This window comes from Mytilus californianus, unplaced genomic scaffold (genome assembly GCF_021869535.1).
Source record: "Mytilus californianus isolate M0D057914Y unplaced genomic scaffold, xbMytCali1.0.p SCAF_13, whole genome shotgun sequence".
In the NCBI taxonomy this organism is placed as follows: domain Eukaryota; kingdom Metazoa; phylum Mollusca; class Bivalvia; order Mytilida; family Mytilidae; genus Mytilus; species Mytilus californianus.
The window spans coordinates 14,414,923-14,433,814 of record NW_026262615.1 but is presented as its reverse complement, the minus strand read 5'-3'; the positions used below and the strand labels follow the sequence as shown (position 1 = coordinate 14,433,814).

General features: G+C 32.1%; 1 protein-coding gene across 1 annotated transcript; it reads left to right on the top strand.

The window, feature by feature from the left end:
* Window positions 1-12,340: 12,340 nt before the first annotated feature.
* Window positions 12,341-18,109, top strand: LOC127723874 (uncharacterized). Its single transcript, XM_052230592.1, has 2 exons — window positions 12,341-13,602; window positions 18,084-18,109. The coding sequence occupies exons 1-2, from the start codon at window positions 12,456-12,458 to the stop codon at window positions 18,107-18,109; spliced, it is 1,173 nt and encodes a 390-aa protein (XP_052086552.1). The 5' UTR covers window positions 12,341-12,455.
* Window positions 18,110-18,892: the final 783 nt, after the last annotated feature.

Genomic DNA, 18,892 nt, shown 5'->3' with positions numbered 1-18,892 from the left:
AAATTGCCCTTCTTGAAACTTAGCAAGTATATGAACTTTCTATTCATATCAGAATAAAATTTAATAGTGTGCTTATGAATTCATAATATATTCTGTAAACATTAAACGGACAAACAGTGCGACTTAATGTGTACCAATATTGCACTATAAAACATTCTATAATGAAAGCTGTAGGAGGAGTTTAGATAACAGTACATGTCAAGAACACAAAATAGACTACGTTCACAACCGACCATATATATTATCTATTATTTGTATTTGTCAAAACATTTCGGAATTTTGTGTCCTAAATGCTTTTTAACTTCGTTCCTCACTAAGCCTTTTAAACTTTTTTGATAGGAAGGACAATGTTGAGTCTTTTGTAGCGGATATGGCGAACAAAATTATAAACTTGGTATCTTTGATTGCCCTTGTTTTTTTTAACAACTAGGTCTATGCAATTGATGGTAGAGGTTTCTTCCCCAATTGTTTCACCAACCCAGTAATCAGCACTTCTGTGTTGACATGCAATATCATTGGTATGGTTATATTTATAGATTAACTGTTTCGTAATACCAAGGATTTCTACAAAAGGAATTATTTACCTTAGCTGTATTTGGATAAACCTTTCAGATTTTGGGTGCTCAATGCTGTTTAACTTCGTTCTTTATGTGGTCTTATTATTTTTTTTAATTGGAGAGACACTGATTGGTCTTTTGTAGACGAAACGCTCTTCTGACGAAAACAATTATAAGCCTGGTCATGTTTATTTTCGATACTTCTCTTACTTTATTGCCGATGTATATACTATACAGGGTTTTCCTTATGACTCAATGATAAGAAATACTAAACATATACGTTATAAACCAATAAATTTGGTAACTTAGAATACATTGAATAATTGAAGTAATGACAGCAATATTGTTATTGATATCTAATCGGGTTGAAATGCGAGTGCCAATTTTTCCTCTATATATTCAGAAGATTGAACTGGTCAGTAGTCCTCGCATATTAAGAACAATTGTATTACTAATCTGTTTTTTACCCCCCCCCCCCCCCAAAAAAAAAAAAATGATGAAAAGCTGGTATAATAGAAATTGGCAAAAAAGTTCAAAAGTGCTTCATACAATTACACATTCAATACCTTGCATATCCGGGCAGTATACAACTTTCGTTTGAACATTCCGTTGAAAACATATTCTTTAAATCCAAGACAAACAAAGTAAATAACAATGAAAAATACATATAAGGAATAAAATCCATTTAAGAGGGGACTGTTTGAAATGGGAAACAAAGCAACTTAGAAATCCCGTCATATAATTTTTTTTCAATGCATTTGTTAACCTTTTTATTCGTTTTTGAAATAAACTGTCATTCTTAAATGATACCTACATGTATATATGTCAATCGAAAAGTGCAAAATTAGATACCAATTAGTTTTTTACAAACCCTGAGTGTTCATGAAAGAAAAACGCAATTTTTATTTAAGAATCTTTGTACTAGGAATTTTTGGTTTTTCTTTTTTTTTCAGTATCCATTTCCTATCAATCTAAGTAACAACAAAGTAACGGAAATCAATAACTACATTGACTTTGATAGATGCATTATCTTTATTTAGAAAATACCTACAATATTGTAACAAACCGCCGCCACAGGCCGAGTAATTGTGGAAGGGTCTGTTGACAATCTTAGGGCCCATTGTACTCTCGTCAGGAATATGCTGCATTTTGCAGTTCGAACGTATATATTATTTATTTACATATATGTACACACACAAATGCATGCGCCTTAGTAATCATTATATTTGGGACATTTTAGGTCACTCATTGTGGTGGGGGATAACTGCCGCTACATTGTCTTTTCCTTAAAATACTTCATCTTACATAAATTTAATTATATTAAAATGCTTGGCTATTCTGTTCTGGAAATGGTCTGGTAATGATAACTTCAATAAAATACGGCAAATTTGGTTAAGCTTACTAGTCATCAGGTAGACTTCAGCTAACAAGTTATTCGCCATTTCACTGAGCAGAGCCTTATTTACACTATATGGAGATTCCTGAAATCCATTAAAAAATAAGGGATCTAGCGTGGACCCCTGAGGGCCAATGAGAACCCTGTCAGGACTCACATTAAAATGCCTGTCCATTAATTATTAAGTAGAAGGGACATGGTCCTAACTTTTCCTTTATTAAATTTTATAGGTAGAAGCTTAAAACTTTAATACTAGACTTTACTGTTAAATATATAAAAGAAAAGAAGTGAAAATTATGTAGTTTTAAATGTGAGCATATTTTTGTTTTAATTTTATATATATAGAATGTTAGATAATATGAAAATTGTCCGCAAAGATATATTTCTGTTTCCTTCTACGGAAGTAAACCCTTTTCACTGAAAGTCGGATTAATAAATACCTATATTGGTTTCTAAATTAAGATGGCTGTATTAGAATCGAACATTTTAGCATAATATAATTTGCATTAAAAAAAGGTATATACCCACGAACTTGGTATGCAGGCAGTATTTTTCATTAAAATGTATAGTAAAAGTGGTAAAATTGTAGGTGTGATATGGCACTGTTATCCAAAGATCCAAGTCAGGAATAAGGCAGTTTTTTTTTCACTGATTCCGTTCATTGATAGCGTTTCATTTTTTCAGTTTTTATAGACTTTCCCTTTTTGACTTTGTATGGAATTTGGTATATTTGTTATGATTTTCGTTGGTTGCTGGCTTCCATAATTACGATTTCCTGAATGTTGTAGTATTATTCAAGCGTTTGGTGGTTTTCTCTATTGAAGCTCACATTAAATCATCTAGAAGCCATTAACAACATACTACAAGACTAGGGTTTTCCTTCATGGTTGAAGTCATACTATGACATGATATTGGTTATATCGTTCTTCTATTGACTTCAATTGATAGTTGACTCATTAGCAATCATACCACATCTGCTTAGAAAATAATATACAAACCGCCAATGTCAGATGGTGAATCGATTGTTAGCATATGTCCAATGAATAAATACAAGTTGATAAATAATTTTACAACATTTTACCGTGCCCGGAAATAAGAAACGATCCTGGTAAACTTATCGATCCTTTAAATAAACTTATACTAAAAGGTTACCAATTCAACACTGTAATTAGATCTTTTAATATTGTTTTTATTGGTATTAATATTGGTTTTGTTATCAGTAAATTAAAAGCAACCTAAATATTATTATTATATACATATAAACATTCATGGATCTGCAATCTGTGGATACCTTTGTCTTGGCATTGCACAAGGTCATGTTTTTTCTCTGACTGTTTATGACGTCTTTACACTTAATCCATTGGATGTTGGATGTGTACTGATTGATAATTTAGACTTAGATGCATGATTTTGTTAATGAGTTGTTAATGGCTTTGAACTAGCTGTCAGTAACAGCGAGTACTCTCAGATCTGTACTTAGTGTCTTTTTGTTGTTGGGATATACAAGTATCAGGCCACGTCCACTCTGTGTTTTTGTTAGATGTATTTCTATTGGTATCCATCTGATGAGTTCAACTGATTTTTAAAGTTCGTTCTTATGTTGTACTGTTACACCACTCTCCCAGGTTAGGGGGGATGGGGATCCCGCTAACATGTTTAACCGCGTTACATTCTGTATAACCTATAGTTGCTAATTTTTGTGTCATTTGGGCTCTTGTGGAGAGTTGTCTCATTGGCAATCGTACCACATCTTCTTTTTTATACTGACATAAAACATGTCTGTGTGAAAATAACAACTAAGTACTAAACGATGAGAAATTATAAAATTATCATATGACCACTGGCAAACGTATGTGTTAAGAAAAGAAAAAAGATGAGATTGATTCACTAACGTTGAGTTTCGATTTCCTTGTCAATACATTTATACAAGAGTTTAACGCTTTTGTTAAGTGATTTTCCGTTCTTGCTTTAATACAATGAAAATCATATATCCTCAGGACAAGTATTTACAATTTCTCATCAGGAAATGTTTCTCTCTATGTGTCAGTTTCCTTGAACCCCTACGTTTAATCATTCAAGTAATATTGTGAAGCAGCAAGTGTATATACAGCGGCCCAGTAGGTAAGATATATGTCTTTGGTAATGCATACATAGCAGTAGACGGTTATCATGACAACTTATCCGGTCTCGCTCCTTTTTTTGGGGTTCATTCAATTCCTTCAAAAGATTTTGTTCGTTACCTAGATTTATTTTTACTTGATAGATCGCAGACGTATTATTCAGAGATTTTATTTCTTTAAAGATTCGAATTCGTTTAAGCTGACATAACTTTCCCGTTATTGATTATGAAATGTAATTGTGTTGTTGTCCCTTTTCTCTTTTTGTCTTTCTTTTGATGTTTTGGTTTTTATGTTTATTTAATCGTCTAATGCATTGTCATTTCGAATTATACATTCCAAGTTTAAAAGTATGACACAATTTGTATGTCTTAAAAAAGATTACAACTGACCCATTATAAAAAGAATTGCACTGTATCAGTTTATTAAAGCACTGCAACCAATTTAAAATAAAGGATATATTATTGTCACGGTTGTGTTTACCCGTATTTTGAGTTATGTAAATCCATATTTCAAGGTGTTTCTTTTCATCAAATTCATTACCCACAATAACAATAACATATATTTATGAATTGAATAGTAATACATACATGTTATTGAATCGCATATATTAATGAATCCATGTTGCATGTAAACACACAAAAAGTCGTCGTTGGTAACTGTTTATCATATATGATTTTGTGTACTGTTTGTACAAAATCAGACCGTTTGTATTCTCGTTTGATTCGTTTTACTTTTTGACATGTTGTGGCCTATAATAGCTTACTATAGGTACTGGCTTTGCCCATCGTTGAGCTGTACTGTGACCCATGTAGTTGCGTACTTTTTTTTGGTCTCTGGTGAAAAGTTATCTAATTGGAAACATATCACATCTTATTGTTTTTATACTATAATTGATATACAGGTATAAAAAACAATGAAATACATACTATTAATTGGCAATTTACCTCCATGCTTTGTACACAGCAATAATCGATATAATGAGATTAAAATTAAAATATTTCTTCTTTTAATCTGCCTGACGGATTTTAAATTATCATATATATCAAGCTCATCAGTGGAAAATAAACTGTAAACACCATGTCAAAAAAAAAAAAAAAAAAAAAAAAAAAACAACAGACAAACAACAGTACACAAAACACAACATAGAAAACTAATGAATGACCGACACGAACCCCACCAAAACAGGGGGTGATCTCGGGTGCTCCTTAATCGTAAGCAGATGTTGCTCTACATGTGGTATCCGCCGTATTGCTCATAAAAGTCTAATTCGGTAAGTCACATTCGGGGAAAAGGAGACGGGATTGTAGTTTCGACAATTGGAACATATCCGTCGTCATCTGTGAAACAGATATTCCATAACGGTCAACCAACTCGCAATTACGTCCGTAAAATGCACGAAGAGATGATTTCAAATTCACCACTTGGAAATCTTGGTTTAATAGCTTTCTTGTGAGCAGCAACCTTCTATCAAGGAAATAATGATAGGAAATAAAAGCCCTAGAATATCGTAGCAACTTGGGGATATATAATCCGTATGCAGGCGCTGCTGGAATTTCACTATATAGAAATTGGAAGTTCACAATAGGGAAGCTGATATCATCTTGTTGTTTGAATCAGAGTGATTTGTGTACAAAGTGCGATGGATCCCTCTCTTATACAAGGTACTTGTATTTACTTGGCTAATTATTTTTATGAAACAAATCAATAAATCATGTTCGCCGATCCCATACCGAAGGACCAACTCATTCAATTTGTCTTTTAGTTCGGAATGAAAAATAATTGTGTAAAGTGTAGAAAAGTCAAATATTTTAAAATAATTACAAGATGAATAAAGGCAACAGTAGTATACCGCTGTTCGAAATTCATAAATCGATTGAGAAAAAAAAACAAATCCGGGTTACAAACTAAAACTGAGGGAAACACATCAAATATAAGAGGAGACCTACGACACAACAGAAACACAACATTAAAAATGTAACACACACAGAAACGAACTATAATATAACAATGGCCATTTTCCTGACTTGGTACAGGACATTTTAAGAACAAAATGGTGGGTTGAACCTGGTTTTGTGGCTAGCCAAACCTCCAGCTTTTATGGCAATGTTAAGAGTCTTAGATAGTATTGCATAAGGTATTTAAAAATTGTGATGTTAAAAAAAACAACTTTAGTTTGGTCTGTACTTTGATACAAACCGTATCATTTAGTCTTTCCTACGCATGGATAATATTGTAAAAGACAAAGAGGAGATGACTGTTTGAGAAAGGGACCTCAATACCTACTTTCGTCTCAAATAAAATCTAATCCATGTCGTTAACCTCTCCTTTAATTTTAAATGCAAATATTGTTCTATAAATGGGAAGGTGATTACAAAGTAATTAGATTTGATCTTAAAAATGCACAAGTCTTGTCGACAATGGTAATCAACATTTTTAAATATAGATAAAGACAAAGGGATAGGATAAACCAATTTACGAAGGCGAACAACTTGTGATTTGAATTACATATAATAAACTGATAAAAACGCTCTTACAAACCAGTTAATTAATCTGCGAACCGTTATGATATACCTTTGATTAATACTTGAAAACGCTTTACCAGTATAAAGTCTGAAAAAAACCCACTATTTTAAGGCAGTAACATTCAATTAAAACGTAACTAAAATATGTGTTTTAATTCTATGAATTTCAATATCCTATTGTTAATGTTCCTTCTTGGGACGGCGAGGTTCCTTTGATTTTGTGACAAGATATAAAAGACAGAGTTGAAATGTTAAAGATGCAATGAAAAATTGATACAATTCACCAGTAACTTATGATGGAAACAAACACAAAAAAAACTTGAAAAAAAATTTATGATGGCAAACATAAAAAAAACAGAGATACGAAACGTAACTCTATATCTATTTTAGAACATAAAACCCCTATCCATACTGGTCTAGTCATCATATGCAGATTTCCATACAGGAGCTTCTACCAACATTCCATCAGTTAAGTCCTGATAATAGTGTTTATAAAAGAGAAACTACATATACTGAAGGAATGTTAAACATCATAAGTCGAAGACAAACACGCCATCGCACAAAAGGAAAAACGACTAAAAGACAAACAACAATCTATAAAACACAGCATTGAAAATTAAAAACTGAGCAACATGAAACCCACCAAAAACAGGGAGTGATTACAGGAGCAACAAGCTCTGGAATATCGTTCCAAATGGGAAGTATATACTCCATAATGAGACGCTGCTGTAATGTTGCTACATAGAAATAGAAAGTTCAAAATTGGGCAGTTGAAATCATCTTTCTTTTTGTAAAGTTTTGTTCTCAACCGACCCTCGGCAGACTTTACTGGCTCTGTAACCATTATTTCGAGTTCGATGGGATAGATGCGTTCAACAAAGTCACCAAACTTTGAGAGGACATCAATTATATAGCGGAATGTTAAGTGAAAGGATAAGCACTTTTCTATAGTGACGTGAAATTCTTTTTCTAGTTGATGGGCTCGGGAATTCAATTGTTCGGGCCTTTCGCTTTTTAACTATTCTCTAAGGTGTTTATTATTTACTTTGCCAAGGTTCCAGTTATAAATTATCCAGCACGACTAAATTTGTATGGGGACGATTCATACAAGTAATCAGAAGATTTGGTTAATGTCTCTAACACCATCCTCTTGTGGTTGGACATTTTGAATGCAAAGGTTTGGTGTAGGTATATGAAATGACAGGTGTAATTTTATTTTTGAAGTGATCAAGTATTTTTGTACACAGATTTGTGGTGGAAAATATTGCTAATATTGATTTATCAGCACTCCTATAAACGAATTCTACTAAAACAAGACATTATTTGAGTCAGTTGTCACAAATTTGAATAGACTATAATTGTCAGTGTCTTTAATTATTGCAATCACTATGTAATTAGCAGAATTTTTATCTATAAAACATGATCAGTTCTGATTTAGAGAAAGTTCGACAGGTTCAGAATTTATAGACAGAATGACGATATTTTTGCATTTATTTGTGAAAATTCCTCTCTTTTTCATAAAACATAGCAAAATATGACATAGGTTTTCAAATTAATATCAAATTCTCAAATTTAGATGCTACAATCATTTATAACGGTAACTGGACCTCGTAACAATAGGATTTTTACGTTTAAATTGGTACCAAAGAAGAGGATTCTTCCAAGTCTACGGTGCTTACTATGATTTTTTGCAACCCATTTTCTGTTTAAAGTAATTGCAGAACACTGTTCCTGTAAGAATTACTTGAGAAAAACTGTGAATTTCTGTAATAGCTGGTAATTGAAGAATACATAAACTGAGACAGAGAAAACGATCACCATATTTGTCTAATCTGGTTACTAATATTAACAAAACACAGTTCTAAAAGTAACGCTAATCGAAAAAAATAAATACCTATTAGCTAACACATCTAAAACAATATCAAACGTTAAGCCATCTTGATTTGATCACGACTGCCGTTAAATAAACGGTTAGTTATTCTAATCTCCTATGCGTCCAATAGCTCTTCATTTGTTTCGGTTCTTCGTAACTTCCGGCATAAATTTTAGAATTTGATTTGCCTGCAAATGCTCTATAACTAATTCTGATTGATTAAGCATTCCAACTCGTTTTATCCGAGTGCCACTTATAGGTATTATGGATATTGGTTGATTGTTATTTTTTTGTCTGACGTCAAGTGGCAAATATTTAACGTACGCGAAGGCGAGATTCTGTCGACAATTTATATGATAAATAGGTCCTGCAATATAGGTAGACTGGGGAGAAGGGTGGGATATTTGGTATGCCACCAAAAAATGGATAAATTGGATAGAGACAGACATTTAGCTTTGCAAAAGACCACCTACGAACCCCTCAAAGAGTTGTTGCAAGGGTACGTAACGTGCAGAGAGCATGACATTCACTCTTCACGAGGCATTGAAGTCAATGTCCCCATTTTGATAGGACTTGGTAACCGTTGCAAATTTATACATCCCGAAATGCAAAACGAACGCTCCACTTTCCGAAGGGAGTTACTGCATGTCGGTAAATGCCATGGAATGACCCTATTTTATATCCCAGTGAACCCCCGGGTGAGGTCGTATGACGACGAAACGCGTGTTTGGCAAAGCAAATTGAGTCCGTGTATCTTTAATAAGTTTTAATACATCGCTGGCTTTACGTGTTTATGGCTTTGCATGTTTCTGATGAGGGCAAATCAAGGGAAGAGCTACGGACGCATATAATGTTCAATTTGACGCCATAAGGCAATCGCAGTGAACGTTTCCAGGATATTTCAAATGTTGTTTTTAACATTTTACCAGTATAATTTAACTTGATTACAACCCTAGCTAGTGTATGTTTAAATCTCATAAATCTACTAATAACATGAATAAATCAAGGTAAAAAACAAAAACATCAGAAATAGCAAACTTTCTGTGAATTCTAGGATCAGACGACACTTCTGACATCGATAGATCTCAAAACATGAAATCTAGTAATAACTTATGTACGTTGTAAAATTGTACATTTGTCATAGATCTCAGTTGTCACATATGTCAATTAGTCGTTTGCAATTATACAATGTTTCCGGCTTACAGGCTAACAACTAATAACTGTGGGTTACCATGGAATCACGCGTCACTTGACAATATTTGCAACCTTGTAAAGGCATACAGTCTATCTCTTTTGATTCGAATGCAATAGCTATAATTTCAATTTAATCATTGTCAGGTTTTTACATTGACTAAACACAAATAAGTAAACAAGAGTACATACATTGACTAAACACAAATAAGTAAACAAGAGTACACGACATTACATGTCGAGCAGTGATGTTAAACTTCAAATACACTGCTGAATAACTAAAGTCTACAATTATATGTTTTTAATAATTTCTACTTTAGATTCATCATGGACACAAATTCCAATAAGCTAGAAAATGACGACTATAAAAATATGTACGAAATGAAAAAAAATACGTACTGGGAAAAATACGGGGTTAAACGTTTTCATTACCGTGGAAGGCGCAGATATACACCATTAGTTTACCAATCTGGAGATGGAGGGATGATAATCTCGAATGATGTTTTCGGATTGACAATCAGACAGTTTGAACGAACGTATAAGTCCTGTTTAGATAGACGGAAAACTCACGAACAGTGGATACTAAACCTTAGATATCCTGACAAATCGTCAAATGAATATCTGGAATACTTACAGAATTGTACAGACTGCGGTAAAGGTAGATACTTTGTTATGTTTTAATCAGGATATATTGACAATTGCAAGTGTGTACTAGATTTTGTTGAAGTACAAAAAGTAAGGTTAAAAGCTAAAACATTTATACAAATACCAATTTTCAAATCTAAAACAATTAGACAAATATAGTCAGGAACCTATAATTTAGTGGTTGTTGTTTATTTTTGTAGATGTCTTGTTGTTGTTTGATTATTGTTTTTTACAGGCATTTAGTTATTTCTTTTGAATTGTTCTACATTGTCTTGTCGGGCGTTTATGGTTTACTTTTCGGCATGGGTTTTGTTTATTGTTGGAGGCCATACGATGACCTATAGTTATTAACTCTACGTCATTTAGTCTGTGGTGGATATTTCCATTTTTAATCATTCCACCTTTTCCTAATTTCTGGCTGGACTACACCATAACTAAAAAGAGATATACAAAGAACAAAAATGATTACTTAATACTGCGAAGGAAACTAAAGATTAATTAACATATGATAAATATTTATATGTAAATAATCGACTGAAAGAAGAACAGTAACTAATAGATAATAAACACATTTGTATCGCTAGAATAACTTCAGGATCGGACAAACAAAATTGCACGTTTTTTATAAAGAAATATGTCAACCAAGCAAACAAAACAATCAATAAAATATACAAATGCCAATGAACAGCGATAGTATTTCAGGAAGGTCCATCCAATGCCCTGCGGCCTAATACCTGCATTTTCGACGATTTTTAATACTTGAGATTCCAATTTCGATTTTATGAATGAACTGCCCCGGTTGACATGGGGTCATTCGCGGGAAAACGCATCATAGGATATTGTGACGTAAAGATAATATCTTTGTGATGTCATTTTTTTCCGGGGAAAAGCACTAATTTGAAGATCGGCTATTGCAAAGTGATATTCTAAGACCTCTTTAAATATCAAAAATCAAATATTTCTTGTAAATAATTTTTTATTGTAATTGTATCTATACCAATTCTGACTGTTAGACAAATGTTATTAACAAATTCCCATTGAAAGTATTAGTACATGTATATATAAATATGAAAGCTAACTCAATGCATAGTTGTATGAAGATTGAAAGGTCAAGAAACTCTAGCCAATGCTCTGGAAAATTGTACATGAATTTTCGACAATTTCTAATTGCAAAGTGACACTTTAAGCCCTCCTTATACATCGATGATGAAATGATTCTAGGAAATGAGTCCAATAGTTATTGCATCTATACCTAGTCTAGTTTTTAGGCAAATGTTATTGAAATTGAGAGACCAGGAGGGTATCACAGTCATTTATGCGGTGGAATATTATACTAGAACTTTAGGTCCTTCGTACATATCGAAGTTTAGTGCAAACATATTTTATTGTATAAATATACTTTTTATAACGTATGAAGTCAATAAAAATGAAGGGAAAAGATATATAAATCTATGCAAGTCTATGATTATACACAACAAATGAAACGCACCTTTTGATCATTTAAAGACGAAACCTTTCCTTAAACTCCATTAGATAGCACTAGTATATATATGTTAGCTAACTCTATACATACTTTTATGAAGATCAGAAAAGTTTAGTCAATGCCCTGGACGCTTTGATCAAAATTACACATGTTACTTGAGTGTCCGTTCGTTTTTGTATTCTGACATATAGTTTATCAAAAGTTTACGATTGCATATTATTGAGAAAAAATCTATAAGTTATAAAAAAAATTGTGATTTACATAAGAGTTAAAAAAATTGTGATTTACATAAAGGTTTATATTTGAGACAAATAGAATTGACGATAACAAATGGAGCCATACAATGATTTCCGTTATTAATTTTACTCCTTGTAACCATTAATATAAAATTTCATGTTTTCCAATATTCAAACTTTTATTACTTTAACCAAGAAAATTTGAATATCGACCCGACTGCTAACAACCGGTAAGATACTGAATATCGAATAACGAAAATGGAACCTGTCGCATAACATCACATACATCTATATACATAATTATATTTTTTAGAGCACTTGTTTTTGGATGAAAATGACTTCAAACAAACAGAATTGGTCAGACATCTAATAAAAACAGTTGGAATTGAAATAGACATCAGAAATAGACAACGACTATTCATAATACAGGATATGATCGATGATGTTGTTATCTCCAAATCAAAACAAATATTGAGTGGAAGTTTAGCAGAAGGACTCAATTTACCAAGTAGTGACTTAGATATAATGTTCGTAACTAAAACCATAGACGTTATAGAGAATTTACGGAATATCAAACACACATTACAACGTACTACCTTGGTTATGGAGACAGATACTGTTCATCCTGGATTTGCTCGACTCAGCTTACTACCAAGAAGGCAAGGGGAATCTGACCTCAGTGAAAGTATTAAAAACAATAGATATTTGTCAGTCAAAGAATTTCTTAATGTTCTAAGTAAGCAATATCGTGGATTTAAGTTTGTTCAACACGGCCCCTGTCTATCCGACAAAAATCAGAATTTTGATTTTGCATTCTGCCTACGAAGTAAATATTTACCTTACATTGCAGTTCCATGGTCATGGCGCTATCGACATCAGTGGCCCCCTAATTATGTAATTAACAAAATTAAAAACAACGGATGTTTGTTAGTACCTATAGGACCTAAGAATGTGTCAAATTGTAATTTTTTATGGAGATTATCTTTCTCTGTGGCAGAAAAACATCTTGTACATTCGTTTAATTTCACTCAACTCTTATGTTACGGTCTTCTCAAATTAACACTAAAGCATATCGTTAACACAAACGATCATGCCAAAGATTTGTTGTGTTCATACTTTCTGAAGACGGCTTTATTCTGGGTCTCAGAGGAAGTGGATATAGACACATTTAAATTGTCTAAATTGTTTTTTTGTTTTTCTCTCTGTCTAAATAAATTAATATCATGGGTAAAAAACTGTCACTGTCCGAACTATTTTATACCTGAAAACAACATGTTCCTAGGAAAGATCACTCTAGATAACAATAGAATACTACTACATGTACTGGACAGTTTACAGTTAAGTGGAATTGATGGGTTGATAAATACTTTATTTCCGCGTAGAAATAGGAATGATCGTCTCTTATATTCAAACAGTGAAACATCGTTTATTATGCAAGACTTCCTATTTTACAGAATTTGTGAGTTATGTCATTCGACAGACATTTCACATTGTTATAAAGTACGTACAATTATTGAATGTTTGCTTAAATCTGAATCATCATTAATACCGAAAGAACTACAAAGGGAAGTGGAAGACAGTAATATTAATATATCACCTGTTGTTATGTCTCACTGTCTTAGATTTCTATGCTATCACCATCTTGGGGATGTTTTCAATAGACAACAGGCATTTCATGATTTAATTTCACCAGGGATAAGTAAAAGTTTAAATAAGGGCTTAGACCTGAAGTATTTAAAACTTTTCGATTTATGTCATGATATATCATGTCCGAAAGGCGCAGCCTGTATGTACAGACAGTTATCTAGTAAACTAATACGATAAAAATCTGGTTCATCGTGTAAGACTAGGACAAAACAGGGTTCAAATCATCACCCTCCTCCTCCTCCTCCTCCTCCTCATCATCATCATCGTTGTCGTCGTCGTCATCGTCATCATCATCATCATCGTCGTCGTTGTCATTGTCATCGTCACCAACGTCTTTATAATTATCGTCGTCGTCGTCATCGTCGTCGTCGTCGTCATCGTCGTCGTCATTGTCTTCGTCACCATCACCATTATCATCGTTATGAATATCATGATTATCATGATCATCGTCATCGTCGTTGTTGTCGTCATCACGTGATCATCATCGTTGCCATCATCATCATCATCATCATCATCATCATAATCATCATCATCATCATCATCATCATCATCATCATCGTTGCTATATGATGTGTCTGTATGCTTTACTGTACAAATAACGAAATCAAAACTTGTTGAAATCTAACAAAGCATCAACCACATTTGGTGTGTGTAAAGTAATTCAGTAATGTTGTATTAGCTAAATACTGTACTGAGTATCAATTTAAAGTAACATATTAAAACTTGCTTGATGTAATAAACTAGCAATGTCATACACCCATTTCTGTTCTTTAATTTCATTGCTAAAATTTACTTTAAAATTTTAAGGTTTTCTTAATTAGACAAAACATACTACAAATTTTACATCGATATTGTTGTGATATTCTATTTATAAAAAAAAATAACTTCTTTTTGGCATCTCACATTATAAATTACGAAGTTATAACCCTTCAAGTATTTTATTCTATAATCTATAACTGCTTTAGATTAATTTACTGTGGTCGTAATCCAGATCCAAATTCAGCATAAAAAGCCAACCAACAACTTAGGCAAACATAATAAATGATTTGACATGGATGAAGCAATAGGTATGCATGTATACCCAATACACTTTTTTAAAAGAAAAATCTTAATCATACATTATTTAGGCTTTTTCTATTTCTATTTTTTCCATTGTGTTCTATTTCTATTTTTGTTCCGCCACTTTTTGATGTTGAGATTGTTTTTTGTTTAAAAATAATAACAATTTTCACATTTATCGAGTTACTATGGCAACAAACCATGACAAAATTTGTATATTTTGTAAAAAATTTTTTTTTTTCCTTGTAAAAGTACGTGCGACCATAGAAACAACTTTATATTCGGCGAGATTGTGTGAATAGTTATAATTAATCTTCTCTGATATTATTCTGATGTTTCTTTGCTGCGCACGGTGTTTCCTCCAAGGACATAACGACGGAGAACTGCATAAATTCTGCAATTTTCTGCTATTTCATGAAAACGGTGCATAATATGACGTAAGTGTGAAGTCATAACATCAACAATCTTGCATAATTCTTTTTTATTTCTTGATTTTATGCATTTCCAAACATTATGCGCAAATTTGAAATACATCTTAAAATCTTTGTTTTCTTGGGCCAAAACCGGGCCTTAATGCCATTCCTCAAAATCTATATTTTAACGTTATGATAGATCGTGTAGATAAATCACCGAAATTAAAGTACTTGTCCCACACCAGAACAATTATAAAAATTTTAAATTGTGAACACTTGATTTGAATGGTCGGTTAAATGAAAAAAAAAAGATCCATTGCCTAAATGCAAGAAACATACTTTAATGAAGATACAAAGATAAGTCTTAGAAATGAAAAAGATTTTAGTTTTTACAGTACTAATGGCACTTAATGAAATAATAGAGTGAAAAAGGGGGTGAAGGATAGCTTTCGCTATTAATATATATTAAGATATTGAGGTCATTAATGAATTCAGGGAAATGGGTAAATGTAGAACTAAGGGACAACATGCTTATTTTTTATGATTAAAAAAAAACCCGACTAATTCAATAATTTATCAACAAAATATCTATATATAAAAAAACGAGATAACAACAAATTAGGAGGACATTTCAAAATGGTAAAAAATTCATTTGACACAACATAACCAGATAAAAATATTCCAAATATACTTGCATGTCTGATACTGTTATGGAAAAGGAGATAAATGTGATAGGTAAGTTTCTACAGATGAAGCACCGGTCAAGAAAGTTTGACATTGGCATTGTATAAGATGTTCTGGGGGAAAATGAATAATGATGTTCTTAATAAGGGAAGTAATGAAAAACTTCTTAAATATACCCAACGAACAAGTGTATTAATTTTATTATTTTAAAAGAATGACTCATTATCTTAAGACAATTATCGTTATGGAATGTAATTTGGCATCTTTTGGCACATAAACTAAAAACTTCTTCCTAAACTAAACAACATGTGTAAAAAATCTTTATACTAGATTTATTTTTAGGAAAGCTCAAGATATAACAGGCTATGCAGTATCATACCGAATAGATGGGGTGTGAATAATTGTTGATTTTACAAAAGTGTTTGATTCTTAGGCAAAGGAATTCAAATTAATACAGAATACAGACATATGTTGTAAATAAAGGATGGGTATCCAAGAGTTTTGAAAACTCTAGAGGAATTCATTAAGGATGTCCATTATGTACTTTACTTTTCGTTTTATCAGTTAAAAATACGCGTTTGAATGTATTCTGATTACTATACATAATAAAACACATAGCACCACAATATTTCAGTTGCTGATGTTGCAACTCTTGTAGTTCAAAAACAGACATACCAAATGTTATGAATAAAATCGAAACGTTTGGTTCGTTCTCTGAGATTAAATCGTAGTAAAACAAGGATATTTGGATTTGGGCGCTTAAACTTAGCATATAGATAAAATTGAGAAAATACCCTGGATAAACAAGTCCGTTAAAGATTTAGGTATTAATTTTGGTTATGACAGATTTTTATGTAAACAGTTAAATTGGGAAACCTTAAATTGATAAATTGAAACCCTTAATCAAACATTATGAAAAAGAAAATCAGCTATGATTTGGGAAAATATTAATTATAAGATCTATAATAAATCTTTAATACTACAAAAGATTACCCTTTTTGGCCAAAAAGTAAAACATGTAAAAGTAAAAACCCGAGGATAAATCTAATTCGGTAGGTCACATTCGAGTAAAAGTGGACGACAATTGGAACATATCCGTCGTCATCTGTGAAACAGATATTGCATAAAGGTCAACCAACTCGTGATGACGTCCGTAAAATGTACGAAGGGATGATTTCAACTTCACCACTTGGAACTCTTGACTTATTAGCTTCCTTATGAGCAGCAACTATCCATGTAGGAAATCATGATAGGAAATATAGCCCTAGAATATCGTATCAACTGGGAGATATATACTCCATATGCAGGTGCTGCTGGAAATGTTGCTACAAAGAAATGGACAGCTCAAAATTGGGAAACTGAAATCATCTCTTTTGTCGTAAAGTTTTGTTCTCAACCGATCTTGGTAGAGGGGCCTAAATACAGCACAAACAGCATTTTCCAAAAGACCAAAAAAGTGAAAAAGTATATTTTAACAAAACGCATTTGACTAGCAGGTCAAACAACGGATGTTCTTAAACCCTGCTGACTGCCATGGCGATTGCCAAATAAACGGATCACCAGATGTAACAAAATATCAACGACATATTCTAAAAATAAATAATTAATAAGTCAACCTGGATTTAGAGTAAAAATCCTCCATCCCAAAAGAATGGTAGCAAGTTTTAGTTTTAAGAAAAGAAAATTCCTTATAGAGTTAAATCAATACAAGAAAGAATAAATTGAGATGGGGAAATAAACAAATTAAAGCAAAACATATTTACAATAAAAAAATAATTAAATATTTCAGTAGATCTAAAATATACAAAGCCAGTTGGTATCAATATTTGGACAAGATATCTAAAATAAGAAAACATCCCACATACGTCATTCGTAAAAAAATCATTTATTGTTAAAAGAGAACAAGAGGAAAATTTGAAGATGGAATCTGTTAATTAAAAGTATATATATCCTACAAAGCGGTTACTATTACAACTCAAAATGTCTTTAAATAGTATATGTATGCCTTGTAAATGCAGAGAAAGAAGTCTATTCACCTTTCTTTACTGCATTTTTAAAAAAGATTTGAGAGAAAGTGCAGAAATGTCATAACAAAAATCAATTTAATCGGTCTATTTTTCATTGACCCTTTCTTGGTGCCATAATAGTAGTAAACATACGATTCTATGTATCATTAATCAAGCAATCTTGATCATCCTTTAAATCGAAATAAAATAAAAACTGGTGTATGTAGTATGGTATACTGTGATTTTTTAAGGAACAACCACAGTACCGATGACGTAACTACATGTAACTGATATGTTATATAATGCAAACAAATATGCTATGCAAGAAGGAAAACATTGTTGAAAGCAGTGTAAACAATAATAATAAAAATAACGATATCCTATTTACAAAAAACATTTAGACAATTTTACGATCCTTTGTGTAATCAGGTGTGGTATAACTTTATGAAATTGATAATACATTTACCCCCTGTGTTGTAATACGTTCGCTGTTTAGGATACTTTGTGATATAGCTAAAAAAATAAAGCTGTTTACAATTGGCTGTTTAGATATAAAATTGAGAGAACGGGAAAAATTTCATTATCTTATGTTTATCCATCATGCAATTTCATAAGTCGAACTTTACTAAAGTCAAATCATGATCGACCATAAAAAAATGATGAGATAAAATATAACAAATGAGAGATATAAGGTGTAATAGCTGCACTGGACATTGAGTGAACAAAATCAACCAATCAAATTCTTCGCTTGTACGTCTGTTTAAAGCAGTTTTTCGATTGACACACTTTAAAAAGTCATTATTGTAAAATTCGTAAATCGCTCCTACACTCTTAAGATTTATAATCTGATTCAGGACATGATACCTGCTTGGTGTAGGTGATTTAGACTTTCCTTTATGTCTTTTTTTTTATCCTTATTCCGTCTTTGTATTCTTTCTGTTTTCAATGAAACTTTTCAATAAGTGTTCTATCTTTTTTATGTTTTTAATGAAATAAGAACGAATTTTCTATCGTTTGAATTCAAGTTGAAAAGTCATTCATAATATCCACCATATTGAAG